This window comes from Colletotrichum higginsianum, chromosome 1 (assembly GCF_001672515.1).
Source record: "Colletotrichum higginsianum IMI 349063 chromosome 1, whole genome shotgun sequence".
NCBI lineage: Eukaryota > Fungi > Ascomycota > Sordariomycetes > Glomerellales > Glomerellaceae > Colletotrichum > Colletotrichum higginsianum.
In genome coordinates this window covers 3,634,899-3,655,483 of record NC_030954.1, presented here as the reverse complement: position 1 = coordinate 3,655,483, position 20,585 = coordinate 3,634,899, and the positions used below count along the sequence as shown (strand labels likewise).

The 20,585-nt window shown below is 55.3% G+C and overlaps 6 protein-coding genes across 6 annotated transcripts; 2 read left to right on the top strand and 4 right to left on the bottom strand.

Moving 5' to 3' along the window:
- Positions 1 to 1,240: 1,240 nt before the first annotated feature.
- On the bottom strand, positions 1,241 to 2,587 carry CH63R_01082 (Chromatin modification-related protein; the record flags this gene model as incomplete). The annotated part of the gene is made up of 1 exon (XM_018296057.1): positions 1,241 to 2,587. The coding sequence occupies one exon, from the start codon at positions 2,585 to 2,587 to the stop codon at positions 1,241 to 1,243; it is 1,347 nt and encodes a 448-aa protein (XP_018164419.1).
- A 1,785-nt stretch (positions 2,588 to 4,372) lies between these two features.
- CH63R_01081 (Histone deacetylase) lies at positions 4,373 to 5,857 on the top strand (the record flags this gene model as incomplete). The annotated part of the gene is made up of 1 exon (XM_018296056.1): positions 4,373 to 5,857. One exon carries the CDS (start codon positions 4,373 to 4,375, stop codon positions 5,855 to 5,857), a length of 1,485 nt encoding a protein of 494 aa, XP_018164418.1.
- An 840-nt stretch (positions 5,858 to 6,697) lies between these two features.
- On the top strand, positions 6,698 to 7,007 carry CH63R_01080 (endo alpha-1,4 polygalactosaminidase; the record flags this gene model as incomplete). The annotated part of the gene is made up of 2 exons (XM_018296055.1): positions 6,698 to 6,880; positions 6,939 to 7,007. The coding sequence occupies 2 exons, from the start codon at positions 6,698 to 6,700 to the stop codon at positions 7,005 to 7,007; spliced, it is 252 nt and encodes an 83-aa protein (XP_018164417.1).
- A 214-nt stretch (positions 7,008 to 7,221) lies between these two features.
- Positions 7,222 to 9,060, bottom strand: CH63R_01079 (Major facilitator superfamily transporter; the record flags this gene model as incomplete). The annotated part of the gene is made up of 2 exons (XM_018296054.1): positions 7,222 to 8,711; positions 8,856 to 9,060. The coding sequence occupies 2 exons, from the start codon at positions 9,058 to 9,060 to the stop codon at positions 7,222 to 7,224; spliced, it is 1,695 nt and encodes a 564-aa protein (XP_018164416.1).
- A 2,683-nt stretch (positions 9,061 to 11,743) lies between these two features.
- On the bottom strand, positions 11,744 to 13,132 carry CH63R_01078 (Beta-glucosidase; the record flags this gene model as incomplete). Its single annotated transcript, XM_018296053.1, has 2 exons — positions 11,744 to 11,791; positions 11,849 to 13,132. 2 exons carry the CDS (start codon positions 13,130 to 13,132, stop codon positions 11,744 to 11,746), a joined length of 1,332 nt encoding a protein of 443 aa, XP_018164415.1.
- Positions 13,133 to 18,034: 4,902 nt separating this feature from the next.
- Positions 18,035 to 20,244, bottom strand: CH63R_01077 (C2H2 zinc finger protein; the record flags this gene model as incomplete). The annotated part of the gene is made up of 2 exons (XM_018296052.1): positions 18,035 to 18,342; positions 18,402 to 20,244. 2 exons carry the CDS (start codon positions 20,242 to 20,244, stop codon positions 18,035 to 18,037), a joined length of 2,151 nt encoding a protein of 716 aa, XP_018164414.1.
- Positions 20,245 to 20,585: the final 341 nt, after the last annotated feature.

Below are 20,585 nucleotides of genomic sequence, written 5' to 3'. Positions count from 1 at the left end.
GTTGAACCAAAAACGCCCTCCCCCCTGAATGCCGGCATCTGCGCCCCGGGTGGGCCAATTCCCACTTGGCTTCTCGTTTTAGTCAAGTCCCAAACTCCAACCAGTCCAAGAAGAGGAGACCCATCGATATCCATCCCGCCAGGTCGGGAGTTTGATTGCATGCTGTTACGCAGTGGGCCAAAGTCGTTCAGGACGACGGATGCACTTTACACTACTTTTCCAACACAATCGTCTCATCTGCGGTGGTAGACAGCGAAAACCTGGAGTTGTCGGCCACCGCCCGGGCCTTGCTTTCCCGAACATATTCTTGAGCCCTGGATGTGCCAAGCCTGTGGCCGTCCAGCCAGACAAAGCACAGTCTTGCTGCACTACAGAGAAGTCTCTCGCCTACCTAACACGTTTTGCTAGTGCAATTTGCGTCTCTGACGCCAATTTCCAATAACGGCATCCTTCTCCCAGATATCACACTCTTTGCCCATACCCGTCTGCTTGTTCTAATCAAGCAATCTGCTGCAGACCCTGGCTTGCGCTGATTATCTACCAAGGGGTGGTCAGTGAAACGAAACAAATGAATGCATGTCATCACCCAGGCCACCACCATGAATAGACACGAGGTGCACCACGAACAGGCCATGCCATCAAATGAGGCTCCCTAATGCGTCCCACGTGGGGGCAAGACCCAGCTGTCATGCTCGAGCTTATATATGCACACGCTGCATTGGGATTGGCCGGTATGATGACGCCCAGAATCATCCAGACGCTATGATAGATTCCGTTTTTGCTGATCAGAGGTGGTGGCATGTGTCGGCTTCCATGTTTGGGCTTGGGGAGGACAACACCTCATCCTCCCGGTGCGCTTTTGAAACAATGCTACCTCTCAAGCTGGTGGTGTTTTGGTATCCGTTTAATGGGTACTTTTGGCACGTCGATACTACCGCCGCGCTGTCCATGCTAACGAGAGTCCCTTCTTCGGAAAAAGCGTCGGATAGGAAAGCTCCTGACAGAATGTGTTCGCACCCATGATCAGCCGTCATTGCAATATACTCGTGAAGGCAAATGGTGTTGTCATTGATTCACTGAAAGTCGTGGGATATGCTCGAATGCCAGAACCCAATTCCCACGAGATGCCTCTTTTATGGTACTACGCCCCCCCCCCCCCCCAAAAAAAAAGATAAACGCCGTTCACTGAGCCTCCAAGGGGTATAAACGCTCCAGTCGCTACAATCTCCCATCATTGTCTTTATTTCTTCTTCTGGAGCCTCTCCCTCTCCATATTCTCCGTACACACTGGACAGAACCACGTGCCGTTGGGCTCGCTCTTGAGGCCGACGCACGACCAGTGGAACCACTCATAGGGGCAATCCTCATTGTCGCACGCCACCATGTCGCCGAAGCTGACATTTTGACAGGTGCAATACTTCTTGTCGTCGCCCGCCTCATCGTCCTCAACATCGAGCAAGCTATCATCGTGGTCAACGTCCTTGCCGTCACGCGCGGGGGTGCCGCTGGCACGGTCTATCCGGGTGCGGTCGCCTTCATCACCGCTTCCGCTGTCGGCGTCCGACAACTCGCTATCGGCTGTCGAGGCGGGTGAGTTACGGCTTCCCGGGGCCTTCTTGACGCGGGACAGGGACGACTTGTTGCCGTTGATGGGCTTCTTCCGGCTTGCTACACCCGGTGTACCCTTTCTCACGCCCGACACGCTTGATGCCTTTGTGGATGATGATCTGGGACCGGCGCTGCCCGCTCGTACAGCACCGTTTGGCCCAGGACCGGTGGCGCCTTTCGGTGTGCCTGGGCCCAAGGACGAATGCCTCGCCAGACTGCTCGATGTTGTGGGGAGGCTGCCCAGTCCAGAGATGGACCGAGGGCCCCTCTTCGGCGCGCCACCCCCCGGGCCTGCCGAGCTCTCCCGCGCTTGACGGTTGAGTATCATGCTTGCAGCAGGCGTAGCGGGAGCAGAGGACGCATGTTGTTGAGACTGAGCGTTGCGGATCTGCGGGTTTCCTACGCGCGCCGTAATGGGACTTGAGGAGTTGACAATCGGGTTCAGAGGTGTGGCGGTAATGGCTGTTCCCACAAGGTGGCTCGCAGGGTTGACAGAGCGACCCGACGGCGCAGAATGGTTTGCCGCGCTCGGTCGGATCAAAGAAGGACATTCGTCAGGGTCGTTGAAGCCGGGCTCGGCACGGTCGTAAAGCATTTTGATATGCTGGTCGAGGTTCCGCAGGTGCTTGTCCATGATGATTTGCAACTTCTGTGTCAGGGCGATCTTCTCGGTAGCCAGTGTGTCGGCACGGATAAAGTTGTCGCGCATCTGGGACCGCATTGTCTCTTCACGAGGGTTCGTTTCGTGGCTGCCGTTGGCCCGTATCCATTTCTGTATCTTTCCATCGCGATCTTCAATCAACTTGACGCAGTCGCAGTACTGGCGGTCCCTGTCGGCGATTTCGTCTTGGAGGAAGCGGATCTCTTCGGGAAGGTTCTGAACGCGGTTGAGCCAGTCGTCGAGGATGATGGCCGGGTCAAGAGCCTCGGCCGTCGGCATCCTTTTGACGAAGTCGATGGACAAATCGTCTCTAGGCATTTTGTGTTAATGACGGGTTCCCGAGCACTCTGCGAGTGGGAAAGCAAGCGCTCGCTGTGGAATAGGTAGGCAACTGGGCGAATAGGTATACGACGACAAGATGCTCAGCAGGGACCACAGAGAGGAAGCGGGAGCAAGTTGAATGTGCGGCCAAGATGGTGTTCTTCCTCGAAGAGACGAGGACACAAACGAGGACGATAATGCGAGATAGGGTGCGTTGATAGTGGGTCGGGGGGGGGACGTGTGAGGAGTGATGAAGGCCTCGTGAACCAAGGTCATCGAGATAAAGAGGATTGACAACGTAAGGTAAGAGGGGATTGGAGCAAAGCAGAGTAGAGGCAGATGTGGAGTATGATAGAGCAAAGAGCCAGCGACAGGTGGGAATAGTGGCACGCAAGATGACGGGGGGCGGCGCGGCGCGGCACGTCCGCCGTCGAGGGGTCGGTGGGCTGGCACGAGGCGGAGAGCCACTGGTGATATTTGCCTTGGCTGCACTTGCCCTGTTGAAGGCGGATGACAGAGGAGTCTTGGACAAGGGAGACTTCGAGAAAAGGTACCCCGGCCACGATCCTCTGCAACGAACGAAGTGACTAGCTTGGCTCACCTAAAGAGATTTGGGACCGATCTCTCGGTCTCTCTCTCCTCCCCTCTTGGTCCAGCTGCGGTGGGCAAGGCCAAGGCGGCCAGGCGAGGCGAGTTGGGTGAGAGTCGAGTCAAGTCGAGTCGAATCGAGACGGCGGAAGGGCCCTTGCTCGTGATCCCGGAATGTTTTTATTTATTTACGGAGTAGTAAAAAATTGCCTTGCTGGGAAAGGTGACCTGACCCGACCTGACCTGACGGACGTGAATTTTTTCCCTCTCGGATGCGCGAAGGTGGGGGTGGAAGAGGCTGGAATCACGTTTTGTGCAATGGCGGTGGTGTGTGTTGCGTTGGGTTTGGCGGCGGGCAAGTTTGCGAGGTTCGAACGGAGTGGAGGGAGCTGCTCGTCCAGTCACACAGAGTGAGAAGACGAGTCAAGCGGAGACGGCAGTTTTAGCCTCCGGTTCTCAGGCCACACTTGGGCTCTTGCAGTCTGAGTGCACACGCACCCTGGATGATGGTTGATTGGATGTCATTCTAAATAAAGTGGAGAATGTTTTTGAGCAACGAGATGTTCCCTTCAGTCCTCTAATCGCTACTTGTAAGCTATCAGGTACCTAGGTACTTAGGTAGATTGTTCTTCCCGAAGGTGGGTGAGGTTTTTGAGAAGTTCGGATATCAGAACAACCAAGGCGGGTGCGTATTCAGATCTATTCGTTCTTCACAAAGTGATATTGAAGACTGAGGAATGCTTTGAAATGTAGAGGTGCCATTAATACTATGGTGAAGCATGTTGAACATTTCGCTCCGGGTTTCCGCGAAGGACGAGAAAACACTGCGCCACACTGAGCTCGAGAACCGCATTGGCTGACCTGCAGTCAGCCACACATGGACTCAAACTTTGGCCTGTTAGCCTTTTGACGAAATCTCCCACATACATCTTGAATCAACACCAGACGGAATCGCGGTCAGTTTTGGCAATCGGACCTTCACCAATCATCCTATATAATACAAATTTAGCACCGGCAACTCGCGAATTTATTCTTGCGATATTCTCACGCAATCCGCGTCTCACTGCTTAATTGCTGGGCAAAACTCATCTCACTCAACGAGACCACACCTCCACTCAACCTCATCACACATATCGAGGGACCCTCTCAAGCTTCATCCCGGCCGCCCCGGCGGGACACCCGTCGCACGTAACCATGGATACAGACGCATACCGATTCCGTGTCCCTAAACCGAACTATTTGCCACACAGAACCGACAAAGATGACATCGTCGAGGAATACATCCCCCTAGATCAGGCTAGCGAGCTCGACAATGCCAAGTACTTTGCCAAATGCAAGCGCATGGCTGAGGAGTCAGGAATCACACGGCCGAAGGGCTATAATGTCTCCTTCCACTGCAACCCTGAAATGGAGAAGCATCATTTCGGCCAGACTCATCCCATGAAGCCTTGGAGACTCACCCTTTCCAAGAGTCTCATCTACTCTTACGGTATGTCCTTCGCCATGGACAACTACATCGCCCGAGCCGCCACGTATGAAGAACTAAACGATTTCCATTCCGATGACTATCTGGACTTCCTTGGCACTGTGCTGCCGGAGCCTGTTCCGAGGGACGTTGACAACACCAATCCCGATCTCAAGTTCAACCTCGGCGGCTCCGACTGTCCTCTCTTCGAGGGCCTCTACGACTACTGCTCCATGTCGGCAGGCGGATCTCTCGACGCCGCGAGAAAGATCTGCTCCAACCAGTCCGACATTGCCGTTTCATGGGGAGGCGGCCTGCACCACGCCAAAAAGGCCGAGGCGTCTGGATTCTGCTACATCAACGACATCGTTTTGGCCATCCTGCAGCTGCTGCGTTGTTTTCCCCGCGTCCTCTACATCGATATCGATGTGCATCATGGAGACGGCGTGGAGGAGGCCTTCTATTCCACGGACCGTGTCATGACGGTCTCTTTCCACAAATACGATCCCCTCAATTTTTTCCCTGGCACCGGTGGCCTGGATGATAATGGTCCTAAGAACGAGCACAACCCCGGAGCGCACCATGCCATCAATGTTCCCCTTAACGACGGCATCACCGATGACCAGTACAAGTGGCTTTTTGAGAACGTCATTGGCAAATGCATGGAGAAGTTCCGGCCCAGCGCCATCGCTCTGCAGTGCGGCGCCGATTCACTCGCCGGCGACCGTCTTGGGCGATTTAATCTCCAGGTTCAAGGCCACGGCGCATGTGTCGAATTTTGCAAGTCGTTCGGCGTACCCATGATTCTCTTCGGCGGCGGCGGATACACGCCTAGAAACGTGGCCCGCGCCTGGGCTTTCGAGACGAGCATCGCCATCGGCTGCCAAGAAAAGATCGACCCCATCATCCCATCGCACGCCCCTTGGAGGGATCAATTCAGATATGAGGAGTTGTTCCCGACATTGGAGCAGATTCTTGGAGAGCCACGCGTGAATAGGAATACACGGAAGCGCCTCGACGATGTGCTCCAACATGTTACAGAACAGCTTAGGTTTGTCCAAGCAGCCCCGAGCGTTCAATATCAGACCATTCCGCCCGACTTGGGCGGCCTCAGAGACGACGTCGAAGCGAAACTCAAGGAGCAGCGCGAAGCCGAGAACGATGCAGTCAGAAAACAGCGCGAGGAGGCCGTTGGGCATGCCATGGAGTACTGATGAAGAGTCGGCTATCTTTGGCGTAGGACCACCAATGTACTGTGCTATTTAGAGCGGCGTTTGCGGAATGGGCATGATACCGGATGGTTCGGTAACTCAGACAGGAAATACCATCACATTCAAAACAAAGCAATCTGGCCCGGCCCAGCAGTTAAAAACTACTCGCCATCAGGCAGGCTAATGTAGAGATTGACGTTCGTCACACCAGGGGCGAAAACGTCTTGGTATGATTAGTTCGCAAACGACCGGGCTCCCGCCATATTGCATTTCACATGGCCGTCTTGCATTGTTGCAGTACAACATTCAAGAGAAGCGCATCCAACCTGACGTTGTTCGTCTGCTAAGAACGCCGTCTCTGCCGCCTCTGGCTACGTACTTCCCCTTAGCATGCATACATCTGGATCGGACAGTTTTTGAATAGTTCAATAGGGACCGCCGAGGCAGCAAACACCCTTCAGCTTAACCCGCATCGAACCATGCGATGACCATCATTTTCAAGGGGGGGAGCGACATGTAAAACGCCCAGCAGAGACAGGAGTTAAGATTCGGTTGGCTCCCAGTGACCAGTGCCGCGTCTTCCCGGGCAAGACTGGGTGAAAATAGCGTGGGTTCTCAAGGCAAGACAAGGGGACAATATGGAGTTGAGTGTGACACCGTAACAATGCTAAAATACGGCGAATCGACTATGTGATTGAACCCTAGACACGACGTCAGATGTTCGATTCCTAGTACGGGAAGATGTGACCCCGCTCTCTTGCCGTTCTGCGCGGACTTCCAGCCCTATGTCGAGGCGGGAAGCCCGTGTTCCAAATAGAGTACCAGACGAGCGTCCGGGACGACATGGACATCGACCAGGCGGACTACGACCACTTCTGCGTGGACAAGAATGGCAACGAGGGGTTCAGTGAGGTGCTGAAGCACGCAAGCGAGCAGGTCGACGGATGGGGCCAGTTCTGCGGGCTGGGGAGGACGGGCGGGAGGTTCGAGACGCCGGTTGTGGACGAGGATGAGGAGCGAATTAAGGTGAGCGGCGTGGACGGATAGTTACGATCATGGGAAGTTGCGACTTTTGTGCCAAAAGGACTTCGTCAAAGGAAGACAGCAAAAGAAGGAGGAGTCATGGTTCGAGGGGAAGATTCAATTATTGTAATCGTATTCTTCATGTACCGTATGGAAAATAGGCACGAGCTAGATCAATATTTGATGCTTCGACAACAACAGAGATCCCACAGCGCCTTGCGGGCCTGTTCCATGCAATCTAAGTAGCAATGGCAAGGATACAACTAGTCACGAGCCGATACGTGGCTTATGCTAACTAGGGCAGATAAAAATAAATAAGATAAACCGGCAACCCTCGCGCATTCTTAGTTGTGGAATCCGGCCACGGCCTCGGCCTCCTGCTCCAGCATCTTGCGCTTCAGCCTCCGAGCCTTCAGCGCCACATACCCAACCAGCATGACGCCTACGGCGAAGCCGGCAGAGAGCAGGATGACGTTGACCGGCACAGGGTCGCCGCCAAACGTCTGGTGGAACAAAACGTCGAGACCGGACTGAAGGAAGTTAAAGAGGCCTGACAGGCAGATGATGGTGCCGTATACGGTACCAAAGGTCTCGAAGCCAAACACCTTGGCGCTGTAGTCGGAGACGGCGGTGTAGTAGAAGGGGCGATACAGCACAAATAGACATATCTGGATGTAGGCCGCCCACGTGTTGTTTATGACGCCCAGGACACCGATGGTGGTCGCGATGGTGACGAGGGCGGCGAGCACGGTGACGGTGCTGGTGTGGTCGAGAAGCGCACCGATGAAGGGGATGGAGAGAATGCCCCCCACAGGCAGGGCGACGTCGAAGAAGTTGTTGACCTCGACGGCCTTGCCGTGGTCGCCAAATATGACCTCGTACTGGGCGCGGATTGTGGCGACGAAGTAGTTGATGCGAAGCATCTGGATGACGGTGAACATGCAGATGAGGATGAACCACGGCGAGGCAATCTGCCGCAGGGCGGTGCGATTGTGCATCACGCCCCAGACACCCGATGTCTCGTTTTTCTTCTCCTCTTCTTTGCGGCTCTGCTTATCCGCCTTTTGGGTGCCCAGAAGCTGCTCAATGTCGGCGACGACGATCTCGCGGTGGCGGCGCTCTTCACGCAAGAGCGCGGTATTCTCGTCGACCTGGTCGTCGTACGGCTCGGGGTCGGCGTCGTTGGCCGCCGCCGTCTCCACTTGAAGCTCAACTAACTCTCCCACCGTCTTGTACGACTGCTTGGGCATCAACACAAACTGGGCAATGATGATGAGGAACGGGACAACCAGGTAAGCTTTGAAGAATCCTTCGTGGCCAAAGGCTCCCTCGGTCGCCTGGTAGATGAGGCGGTAGACCAAGAACAGGGCGCTAGAGGCGTCGAAAGCCCCCGTCAAGAGCGCGAGGATAAGCCCAGAATGCTTGGGGAAAGCATTGGACAGCTGAAAAGACGAAATATAGGTGAACGGACCGCCGAGAGCAAGTGCGAGGTATCCGACAAGGAAACCATCGAAAGGCAGGCTTTTGGCATATGCCATCAGAAGCGAGCCCACCATCAGAAAGAGGCTGCCCACGAGGCCGCAAACACGAGGACCCGCGTGGTCAAGCAGGGCACCAACGGGCAGAGCCGCGATATTTGTGCCGACGGCTGCTACCGTGAACATCAGGTTGAGGTGAATCTCGACGCAGGTGTCGTCCGGGGCCGAGCGCGGGTCGTCGGCCGAGCATATGTCGCTGTAGGCACCTTCGCGCTTGAGAACCGGCTTCAGTGCTGCGAAGCCAAAAGCAACGCCGGCACCGAAGAGGCAGTATACTACTGCCACAATGACTTGGACTATGTGCTGTGTTAGTGACTTCGTGTACAGCGGGCCCAGAAAGTAAATTGTACCGCCGGCCGCTTTATTTGTTTTCGGGGGGGGGGGGGGGGGGGGTTTGAGTGATGAGTGGCCGGCGATAGGGGGAGGGAGGGGGAGCTTACGGATTCTCTTCCATCGCGGAACTTGGAAAGCGCCGACAGCGAGAACGGTGTCGGGCTTGTTTGCCGCGGGATCCCACTCGTCAGGCAGGGGGTTAAAGGTCAGCCTTCCAGCTCTCACACTCGAGGCGTCGCTGCCTCGTCTCGAGCCCTGCGCTTGAGGAACGAACTGGAACGTCTCCACCGATGCTACGCGGTTCAACGACATGATGGCAGCTTCTGGGAGTTTACAGAAGGCCTGGGTACCAAAACCGAAAGAGACTGGTTGATGGTTGTCTCTACAGTATTGTCTTGGATGAAGTTGCCAAGGAAGTCGACCAAAAAGAAGGTCTATTGAGGCTTGTGAGGTGGAACTGAGTTAAAGAGGACTACCTGGCGAACGGTCTGTGGCTCGCCAATGGCAAACCGTCGATGGTGGTTGACGAGCCGGGATTGGTTGTGATATGACGCAGGGCAGGCAATATCGTCAAGATAAGGATGTCTGTCTGTCTTTTCTGTCGACCAGAAGCGACGCTTGCTGGACGTTATTTTCTTTCTGTCTGCAACGTCCAGCTTCGGCAGCGGGATAAATCCGCGCAGGGCAGATTGATGCCAACCTTGAAAAGCTGAGGAGAGACAGGGAGCCCGCGATCAACGTCGAGATGGAGCAGGAGAAAAAATAGGGAAGAAAGATGGGGTATTCAATGTGCGAGTGAACGACGATGCGTAACGGAGAAAGACACAAAAAAGCCAAGTTAGGAGTGGAGGTTCAAGTAGGGGAACTCGCGAGCTGAAGAGGCGACAGGGTGGCGATGTGAGGAGGCACTGGGTGGATGGGTGGGGGACTCTGGAGGTTGTTAAGAACCGGGAGAGGGCAACGCAGATGGGGACGGGTACATGAAAAAAGCACGGATTCGATACAATGCAGAGCAAGTCGAGAAATACCCGTCCAGCAGTCCAGGATGAGAAAGTAAGAAGAGGGAATGGGCAATCGAATGACAATGGACCAAGGCGTCATCAGGAAATCCAATTGCTGCTGCATGCTCTCGGGCTTTCCCTTAATTTTTTTCTTACCTCACCGGCACACCCCGCCTTTGGCTTGCTTGACTTGGCCGGCCTGGCTAATGGAATTCGCCTTGCCGCGTCCCGCCCCTCGCATGCTGGTGGAGATGGCCCTTGTCCGATCCGAACGAGAGGCTAGGAGGGCCGGATGGGACTTGCATTTGGCATGGATGGATGAAGAACGGATGAAGAGATTGGTCTGTCATGTGGTCCGCTTTCCTTGGGAGGCACATGCACCTGACCAACCTCTAACCCAGCGCGGCCCGCTGCGAGAGCGCCCGATCAGCTCTTGAGGAGAGCTTTGTTTGGAGAGAGACCGGAATTGGAGGTACGGAGACCGTCTTGAGTAAGCTGACACGGAAAAAACGAGATGGGAGATTGAATGCCATCCATCTATCGTTCTGGTGAGAGAGGTAGCGAAAGATCTTCCGAAAGTCCCGAGTGAATAGGAAGAGAAGAATTAGAAGAGAATAAGAAGGGGGGGAGATCCTTGCTTGCTGTCCCCCCTTGGCGCGTCGTCTCCCGCCGAGAGCTCGACGGAAACTCGGCGACAATGTCGTCCTTTCCATGTCAGGTCACTGGGGAGGTGCAAGAGTGTGTAAGGGCTAGAACGTCAGAGAAACGAGAGAATGGAACAAGAACCACCTTTCACCGGATCGGCGTGAGCCGATACAGCGCTCCTACCGTCCCGAACAACGGCCCCGTCAGCATTTGCCTACGGCCAATTCCTCCTGCCGGCGGCGCATGCAAAGGGAAAGATGACTTCGGAGGTGCGCCTTGGACGCCCAGTGTCGCCTAAATCGATTGGAGATGGATAGACCACTCAGCTCATGGTCTGAATCGGTCGGTTGTATAGAACATCACGCGCAGGAGGAAAAGCACTTCCCACACACACATCCGTCTCTACACTCACCTCCTTACCGCTTGCAGGAGCGCGCTCATGGATGGTGGCCCCCCTCCGGCTTGGTCGGCGTCGGCATCGGCGGTTTGCGGTTTGCAGCGGCTGCTAATCGGCGACGTCCGACTCGTCACCCCGGGATTTCCAACCTCGAGCCTGGATGAAAACGCTGAGCCTGCCGCAGCTTTGCCTCCAAAACTACGGCTCTGCTCGAGTTCAATGCGACGCGGGCTAACCGGGTAAGCTGATCGTGAGCAATAAATTAAATACTAACGTTGCGTCGACAATACACGAAGCGGCTATAAGGGTGCCCCCAACGCCCGCGGGCTTCACTAAGCCACGGTGAGGCCGCCCGCGAAAACAATGCAAGCATCATGGCAGGGCAAACAGTGGTAGACAAAGGAAACGATGCGTCAAGGTGACAATGTGCCGGCTAGGGCCTGCCGTTCAAACTCTGCCCTTTCCCAATCTCCCGTCCATTCTTATGCAAACTACCCGAGTCGAGTATTCATCATCTCTAGCATCCTATCAAGTTCGTCGGTGGGTTTCTCCAAAGCACATGTCGGTGCCTCCCCGCGAAAGAAAACGCCTCATAATCGTAAGGCCGTCGTCGCAGAACGTGGCTCGAGGTGACATGGACCCCAGTGTTGCCGATAGAGAGGAGATGCCTGCTTCGACCCGTCTTGAATCCGAGGTAGTTCCGGTTGAGCCCTCAGGCTGTTGTCGCCCTCAGCTGTTGACCCCGTCTTTCCACCGCTCCAACTTTTCCTCTCCAAGCGTCTCCACGGCATGGATATATTGCACACAGATTTTAAACGGCCATCGCAGATCGTGAGCGGAAATCGGTCAGTCCGTCAGTGGCAGACATGTGCCAATCCGTTGATTTTCCAGAGGATTTCACGAAAAACAAAGGCCCAGAACCCACGCCAGATGTTGTCTGGTCGTGAGATGTCTACTTGAAGAATCGGATGACAGCCTTTCCGCTGCCGGATATGGCGGTCTATAGCTTGTGTCAGTAGGGTATGCGGGCAGGCAAAATAGAGACACGTAAACTCACAGTACAGCCAGAACCACCTCCAGTGTAGGAACCATCAACAAGCGCGCACTTGCTGTTAACGTCCCCAATGATCTCAATGTTGAAGTCGAGCTTGGCGGTCGAAGTTGGCGTGTTGGGGAAGATGGAGATGTAAGTGTTGCCGTCGGAGCTCTTGCCAACACCGACGTTGACGGGGGCCCAGTTACCAGCGCCAAGAGGGTCCTTGGAGCTCTTCCACACACACGAGTCCTCGACGCTGTAGCCAGCCTTGTTGACGTAGTACTGGGCGGTGGTCGGGCTGTCGTTCCAAACGTAGTAGTCAGAGGAGAGAGGGTTGGTCAAGGTTAATGACTGGCCGGGTTGAGGAACAGTAGCAATGACCATGGCCTCGTTACCGGGGTAGTCGGTACGGCAAACGCAGGCCTGCTGGTCAAGGTCGTTCTGAACAGTGACACCACCGGCGCCCTGCTCGCAAAGAGTCTTCTTCTTCTCACGGGTGAGCTCCAGGTAGCCGTCGCTGTTGCAGTACAGCCCACCAATCGACTGCTTGGTCGAGCCCTGGGCCGAGGGCCACTGGGTCTTCTGGTAGCCAACGGGGCAGGCGTACGAACAGAAAGAGTTTTTGGTGCATCCACCGTCGCCCGAGATGGCGGTCTCAATAAATGAGATGACCGCGTCACCAAGGCTGTAGTTGGGAGTTCTCTGGATGCCAGTCCAGCCGCTGGTGCCGAGGTAGTCAACAGGAACCGCGCCATAGTCCGAGGGGAAACTGGAGCAAGGAATCTTGCCGCTGGGGAACTCCGAGTCGACACCCTTGCCGCCAGAGCTGCTGGAGCCTCCGCTCGAGGACTTGGATGAGGCAGGAGGGGCCTGGGACGACGAAGAGGGCGTCGGGGTTGGAGTCGGCGTAGGTGTCGGTGTAGGGGTGGGAGTCGGGGTCGACGAGGTGGTGGGCTTGTTGGCCTTGATCTCGAAGAATTGGGCGTCCTTGGAGGTGGAAGGCTTGGGGGCCTTGGACGTCGAAGCAGGCGGCAGAGGGCTCGAAGTGGGCGTGGTCTCGCCGATGACAACGAATAGGCCATCTTCAATGCCCTTCTTGGCTTCCTCTTCGGTGACGGGCTTTCCTCCCAGCTCATAGGCGGTCACTGTCGGACCGGCCTCGTACACGACAACGACATCGGGGTCTCGCTTGTCAACGGGCGAAGCGCCGTCCCTTTTGACATGGCGATGGCGGTGGTTGTGGGGTTGAGCGACAACACCCGCGGCAAGGGATGCAGCGATGGCGAGACTGACAATGGACCTCATCGTATATGTTCTTATATTTGTTCTAGAGGGATCGCATGTTAGCGCGCCTTGGTATCCATTTTGTAGGTGGTTGTAGTAGACCAGGACGCTTCACAACGCAACATGTCTGTCCGATTCTGCGCAACAACATGAGGGCGGCAACGTTTCAATGACACAGATCGAGGCGAAGACCCATTTTGTGTGTTTGGTGTTTCGCAAGCTTGTGACTTTCCATAGCTCGATTGTTTGCGTTGTGTACTCAATTGGGGGGGAGGGCCTCCGGCGGCATAGACTCACCCGTATTCTCTCGCGATGAATTGGTTGAAGTCAAGAACTCGTGGTGTGTTTCGATTAGAATTGTCGTTGGGATAGGAATCGAAACGGAAGTCGTATAGGTGATTGTAGGATAACGAATGAAGGTTGATTCGGATTCAAATGAGTGTAAGTGAGAGCGAACTCTCTAGTTGGATGAATCAACACGGTGAACGAGAGTGAAGAGCTCGATGGCTAGGAGGAGGTGAAAAGAGGGAGAAGGAGAGGGCGAGGTGGAGGAGAGCAGGGTGAAGAGGCCATTTCGTGGACCCCCTGGGAAATTAGGAAGGCCAGGTACGACAGGTACAGACCGTCCAAGCCACCGGGGCCGTCCAAGGCCCAAGGCCATATCACAGGCGCTATTATCAGAAAGAGAACGGTCCGCTGCAGGAACGACCAGGGCCCTCCAACGGCTGACGAAGTAGCACAGTAGTGCGCCGTAGCGGTGCAGTCCGTGTAGGGTACACCACACTAGGCGCGCCTCCCCGGAAGGGGAAGGAAAGGAAAGGGGGATGTTTGCCTGACAGAGGCTAGCGCGGTATTAAAATTGGGTGGTTCCTCTCCTGGGACCAGTTATTTGCGTTGCCATCCACGTGCAGGGCAGGAAAGGCCAGGGGCTTCTCTTGCCCACGGCACCCACGGCGCAGCACGCAGCGGTGCGCTCGACAGCTGCAATCTCTCATGGGGAAGGGATGGGATGGCATCCTAGTAAGCCTGGGGGATCATGGATGAGATGAGCGGGCCCAGAAGGCGTTAATTCCCCTCGTTTTCCTATGCAGCCTCTGTCATACGAGGAAAGCGAAATGCAGCCAGCAAGTGGTGTGGGTGTCGTGTGATCCTCGAGACTGCATTACCGTTTACCTACAGGCTGGGCGAACAAGAGGCATCTTCAACGTTACGACTCTACATCAGGAGGTAGGTCAGATAGGCTCCAGACCCGTTATAGGTACCGACCTGGGTATGTAGGCGAGGATGCTGCTCGCGCCTCGAATTGTGAAATTATGTATTCTACCTTACTTGCGAACTACAATCTTGTGAGTGGCACTTGCCTACAAGGTGCTCCCACGGACATCCCCCTCCACGCCTTCGTGCCGGTCGTTCCATCGCTGCCATCCGATCCTCTTCTTCTCTCTCTGCCCAGGGACTCCAATTCATTCCAAGCTTGTTCCATGCTGGAAGCACACACAAATTGAGGTCGAAAATGAAGGAAGAGGAGTACCCCTCATCCAAACCGTCGTCTCATGCCTCATCGTCCCCCCTTTCTCCCTCACACTATGCACTTGGCTCTCTTCTTCACACGGATAAACGGATTGGTCCCGAGGGATGAAGCACGTAAAATGGACAAGATCGGCGACACAACAACAGCAACGACAACAGTTTGCTGGCATGCCGTCCAACGGTCCATAGGCAAATGCAGACAAGCCTGGTCGGCCGAATGACGATCATCACCGCCATTGAAGTCGGCTGCCAACTGGGTCCCCTCGGACCCTGTCTCGATGCAACCTTGCCAGCCTGTCGCCGTGTTCATTGACGGCTCTATATTCCGCGTTTGTCTTGTTCAAGCCCCCCTGGACCTTCTATTGTCGAATCAGATTCCCTTGGCACAATTAGAGAACCCTGCAGTAGGAAACCAATCCCCGCTGCTACCAACCATGGACAGGCCGTTTGACAGCTCTGCTCAATCTCGATATTCCTCAGCAATCAACCATCGACAATCTTCAGCCGCCTTTACTCAAAAGTTACATGAGTGTATTCACCTTGCTCGCCCGCCGTCATTTTGTCGCAAGTCGTCGTTACTTCACATCTTTACTCGCTCAAGGGAAACAATGCCCGACAGCTGGGCCCTGATCGACTAACCATGGGTTCCTTACGATTCGGTCCCTTTTCAGCCATTCATCATTCGATTCGGCTTTCCAAAACGCTCTGCCGCAGCGCGCTTGACACCGAGCCAAGTACTCATACGAGCTTCGGTTAACGTGACCGTTGACAATGACCACAGGGACGCATGTCACTATGAACCCCGGTCGCCCCCTATTCTTCACCGTCAGGAGGCTCGCGGGGCTGAGAGCAGATTCGCGATGAACTTTTTCTGCGCACGTATCCATACACGCACGTCAAAGCTGTCCGGTCCGGTCTGGAGCGTCTGGAGAATCCTTGGACGAGTCGATGCCGGCGCAGGTTGCAATGCATTTTCAGTCTCGTGTTCCATACTGCGGCCAGCGTCAGTATGTCGAAGCACACAGGTACCCTCTCTGCCTCTGTGATGTAAACAACACAGCCTACATTCCGCTGCCTCATCTTCGAGCTCCCTTGTGATTCAGTAAGCGACTCTGGCGACCAATCTTATCAAAGACTGCGACGGTACCAGTGAGCCAACGGCCCAATGCCCTCCAGACTTCCACAGAAAAACAGGAGTGGGGAAGAGAGGAATTTAGGCTGCTCACCGGGCTTTTGCTCATTTCGGCGACAGAATACCCAAAATGTTTCCCAGCGTGTTGCAGTTGAGCAAGCCACAAAACACCCAGACAATAACGATGGAAGTCACAAAAGTTACGCAGTAAAATATACCACTTCCTTTTCAGCACGGGACAAGCGACCAATCACGGGGAAATTGGTTCACTGCTAGGACCAAACCAAATGGTTTGGACAGCGTTATCCGTCACCCGGTACCCGCTGACTATTGTTTACGACGCCTTCGCGGCCGCCTATGTTCCCCCGCCCGTCAGCAGCATCGTGGTGTACTTATTTAAAGTCGCCAAGGCAAGTGAACAACGAAGCATGGATATCCAATCAAGCTTTGATCACGGCCAGAGTCCTTGACCACCGGCCGAGGCACTAGGACGGGGATTCGAGAGGGAAAAGATGCGGTCTGGCCATCAGGAGTCCTTGCAACTGAGACGCAAGATCGTCTGGCCGTTGCGTCCCGCCTACATGTTCGGCCGTGCCATTCTCACTTATCTCATTTCGGGCATGACGTCCACAAATCCACTCCCCAATTTCGGAAGATACGATCGATCTGCACTAATGGGAAAAGCAATGGCCGCGCACACGCAGCCGCCACTGCTTTTCCACCTGAAACGTTGAAACATCGAAAACTTTCTGGGTCCAGGCCTGCGCGGGTTATCGTTCTCGAGTCCTCGACAGACATGGGAGAGACCCCTACAGACGAGGCATGTGGCGGAGGGAGAGAGTCATGTCACGAGCCTTGCCGAACAAGGCCTGTCCCCCTCATCCGCCCTGAAATGCCATTCGTCGGGCCTACGTATCACCAACAAGGCAGTCCACCGACAGCGGTCTTCGCCCACTCCGACCCCCCACTTCACGTTAGGGTGGTCACTCAGCGGCCGATTGGGTTTACATCTCAAGCTGGTCGGCAACTTCTCAACACCAATGTCTCCTGCAGTGAATTTCGTGATTCCGACCCTCGGCGATGCCTAAACCCCCGTCATCTCAAGAACCTGTCATTCTGCTCGCCCCTGGGATGGAAACACTCCCAACGTGCACCTGGCCCATATTGGCGGAACGCGCTCGATCGTTTGCACAAAACAAACCACCAAGTTGCCTGGTTCCTGTTCCCCCTTGGCCGCGTTCTCCTTGGGCCTCTGCGTCGGGGCATTTTAGCGCTTCACATCTTTCAACAAGCTTCTCTTCTCCTCGGATACAGTTAGAGTTGCGGGCAAAAGATATTTCGTTGTCATCCTAGGAACTTCCGTCTACGGGCCTTGAGTAGTCGAAGTCCATGGTGGCGACGTGGCTGGGAAAAGAAAAGACAGATTGCGTCGTCGGGTTCGGTGAGCGGACCTCGATACGGATATTCAGCCCATTCACCAAAAAGTGATGTATTTCGTCCATCAGACATACAATATTATGTGACCAACTTGCCGCCCTGGACTAACGGAGGGCTCCTCCGATTGCAATATAGTCGTGCCTCCACTTGACTCTCTAAATCCATAGTCACAAGCGCAGAACCAAGTGTGCACATCTCTTGTCACCGGTGGCCGGACAGACACGAACCAAACATCACCGCCATGTGCGTGTGCATTCTGAGTTGGTCCTTACAGACAGGTGAATCCCACTAAATTGTCTCCTGTCCAGGAGGACGGAGAGCCATGAGGCTAGAATTTCTGCAGCGAGCGCTATAATACATGTAGGGGGAAATTAATGACCCAATGATAAGATCCTCCAGGAAACCACCAGAAGAGGAAATATCCATAATGATAGATTTCGGCCTTGCCACCGCATTGTGTGCAAACGACCAGGAATCTACCACTTCCGGATGAAGCCACGCATGCCTCTCAAGCCAGTAACTTTTTCCGTGCCAGTATCCACCACCGCACATCTAGGTGTCAATGCCCCTTGAAACGCCTTCCCTGGTGACGGATGTCATCCTGCAAGCTGCGGGTGAGAGGGACAGAAAAATGGGTGAAATGAAAAGAGGGACGAGAAATCAAGACGCCGACAATGAGTGAAAACGCCAACTTGTCCTCCTGCCGCCGCATAGGACTACTCATTCCGCCGTGCCCCCGCCAGAAGCATTTAGTCATTGTTACATAGGTGATAGGTTGCGCAGATAGCTGGCAAGTGCCGTCATCTGTACCTGCGTGTACTGCTTTATGCTTTGACTTCCGTCGCTTCGACATCCCGGGCCTCTAGCTGTTTCTTGAGCCCAGTGACTTCACTCGTGAGCAGGCCAATTTGTGCCTGCTTCGCGCTCTCCGCTTTCTCAAACGCCGTGACCTTGTCCGACAATTGTTTGACCTTGTCTTCGAGACTTTGGATGTACGCCCATACACCGGGGTCGGTGGCAAACATGTTGCCGCCGTTTTCGGTCCCACTTCCGGATTGCGTTCCACTTGAGCCACGGGGATGAGCGGCCGCCGACGGGGCCGCGCCAGTTTGTGCTGTGGAGGCAGCGAATGCTACAGTATGAGATCAGTACAGGCCCAAAGAAAAATATCAAGCAATCGGCAGAGCATACCTGGTGGGGTGTGCCTATCCGAAGGCCTACGGCCATAATGTTGCTGTTGGAATTGCTGGGTGAGACTGGGCGAACGTTGTCTCGCAATGTTGTTTGCATCGTGCCCTGGGCTTAGAGGCTTCGGACTTTCTGTCATGCCACTTTGTGAATAGACGGAAGCGCCGCCCACAGGCACCGATGACACACTTGTGTTCGACGTGTGAGCGCCGGCAATGCTGTTGGGCATGCTCGGAGATGTGTTTGAACTTGTCGCGCCGCGATCAACATTTGGCGGGTAAAGCCCACCTGTCCCAGGTCGAGGGCCTGCTGGCGGGTAGGTCCTAGAATGAGCGTTGTACCCATCAACACTTCCCTGCCCTCCCGCAACATGCTGAGCTTTGATGCTCGGTAGACTCAAACGTCTATCCTCTTCCGTCATATCTTCTTCATTGCCATAGACTATGCCGGCCATCGAGTCATCGCCGTCATGCAGACTTGGACCATCCATGTCGTCTGTCTCGGCAAAACTACCCATGCTGGAGCGGCGGCCAGCACAACCACCGGCACCTTTGCTGTGTCGGGCCAGCGCATCGCCCCGGGCAAACTTGCGATCGCACTTGGGACATATGTGAGGCTTCTCGCCGGTGTGGAGTTTGCTGTGACGCTTCAGATCATGGAGACGCCGAAACCGCATGTTGCACTCTTGGCAGATATAAGGCTTCTCCTGGCTATGCGTGAGGAGATGGCTCTTTAAGTTGTGATGACGTGTGAACTCGGTCTCGCAGAATGGACACTTGTGTTTCTTACCCGACTGGGTGGGAGAGTCGTGGCCAGGCGACGGCATAGGGAAGCTCATGCCGCGCGTGGGTGGTGCGGGCATCATAGCAGCGGCTTGAAGCGATCCAGGGTACGATAGTGATCCAGGCGGATTCTTTTCATCGTGAACCGGGGCTGGGTGCGACGGCTGCGAGGGATGCTCTGGCTGGTGCTCCGCCTGGTGCTGCTGGTGCGGTGGCTGGTGTTCCGGCTGATGCTCTGGCTGATGCTCTGGCTGATGCTCTGGCTGATGCTCTGGCTGATGCTCTGGCTGGTGCTCTGGCTGGTGCTCTGGCTGATGTTCTGGCTGGTGCTCTGGCTGGTGCTCTGGCTGGTGCTCTGGCTGGTGCTCTGGCTGGTGCTCTGGCTGGTGCTGGTCTTGGTACTGGTGTTGGTGTTGGTATGGGTGCTGTTGCTGTGCCTCTAGTTGCAAAGGTTGCTCGTTGCTCTTGGTATCAATATCCATTGGACCGGGGCTTGCCGTCACAAGAGCGCCTGCGATGCTAGCAGCGCTCGTCACGCTCTGCGGGCTCATCTGTGAGGCCTCTGCTGGCGCATCACTGGCCTGCGGTGGTATCACGGCCTCAGGTGCCTTTGAAGAGGCTTCCATGGGAGCCGTGGGAGCTTGTGGCGCTTCGTCGGCCCGGCTCATGGCAGCAACAGTGCCGGCGAGGACAGATAGGACCGAGTGGCCGGGGTTGTCACTTGATGCAGGCGGGTTCAGGCGCAGTTCGCGCCTGCGTTCCTCTTCGAGAGCCTCGAGGGCGGCCGCAGCTGTCAAAGGCGTCGGTGAGCGGCGTGACGATGTCAAGGCAAAGCGAGCAGACTTCGTAGGAGAGGGATAGTCGGTAGAGGGAGCGGCCGCGGGGAGAGCGCCGTCGACTGCAGGTTCAATGACAGACGTTGGCGATGACGGCGTGGATTCGCGCACCCTCTTGAGCGACTTGGTGCGAGCAGGATCTCCAAGCGCGAAAACGTCTGATGCGACGGGCGTCGCCGCTGCCAGAAGAGGGGCTTCGGTCGCGATAGGACCGTTATCCGAGGCCATGGGCAGACGAAAGCATCAAACGTGCTGATTGAGGTTTTTTTATTAGTCGAAAATAGAAGCTTCGATGCGACTGCTTCGTCGTTGTTGATGGTTAACGACGATTCATGGGAGCTTCGAGTCGTTCAGCCACACGTGGCGGTTCTTTAGGTGGACGGGCTCAGGTCCCCGAAGAGTGACGGGACGAGCGGACGAGTCGCGACAGAATGTGGCGGAGGCGACAACGGTCGAATTGAAGAATGGCTGACGCAAGCAATCTCAATGGCGACAGCGCAAGGCACTTTCTGGGGAATTGGATGTGCGCGGAAACGCCGTGGCGGGGCGAAGTCTGGCTGGTGAAGTTG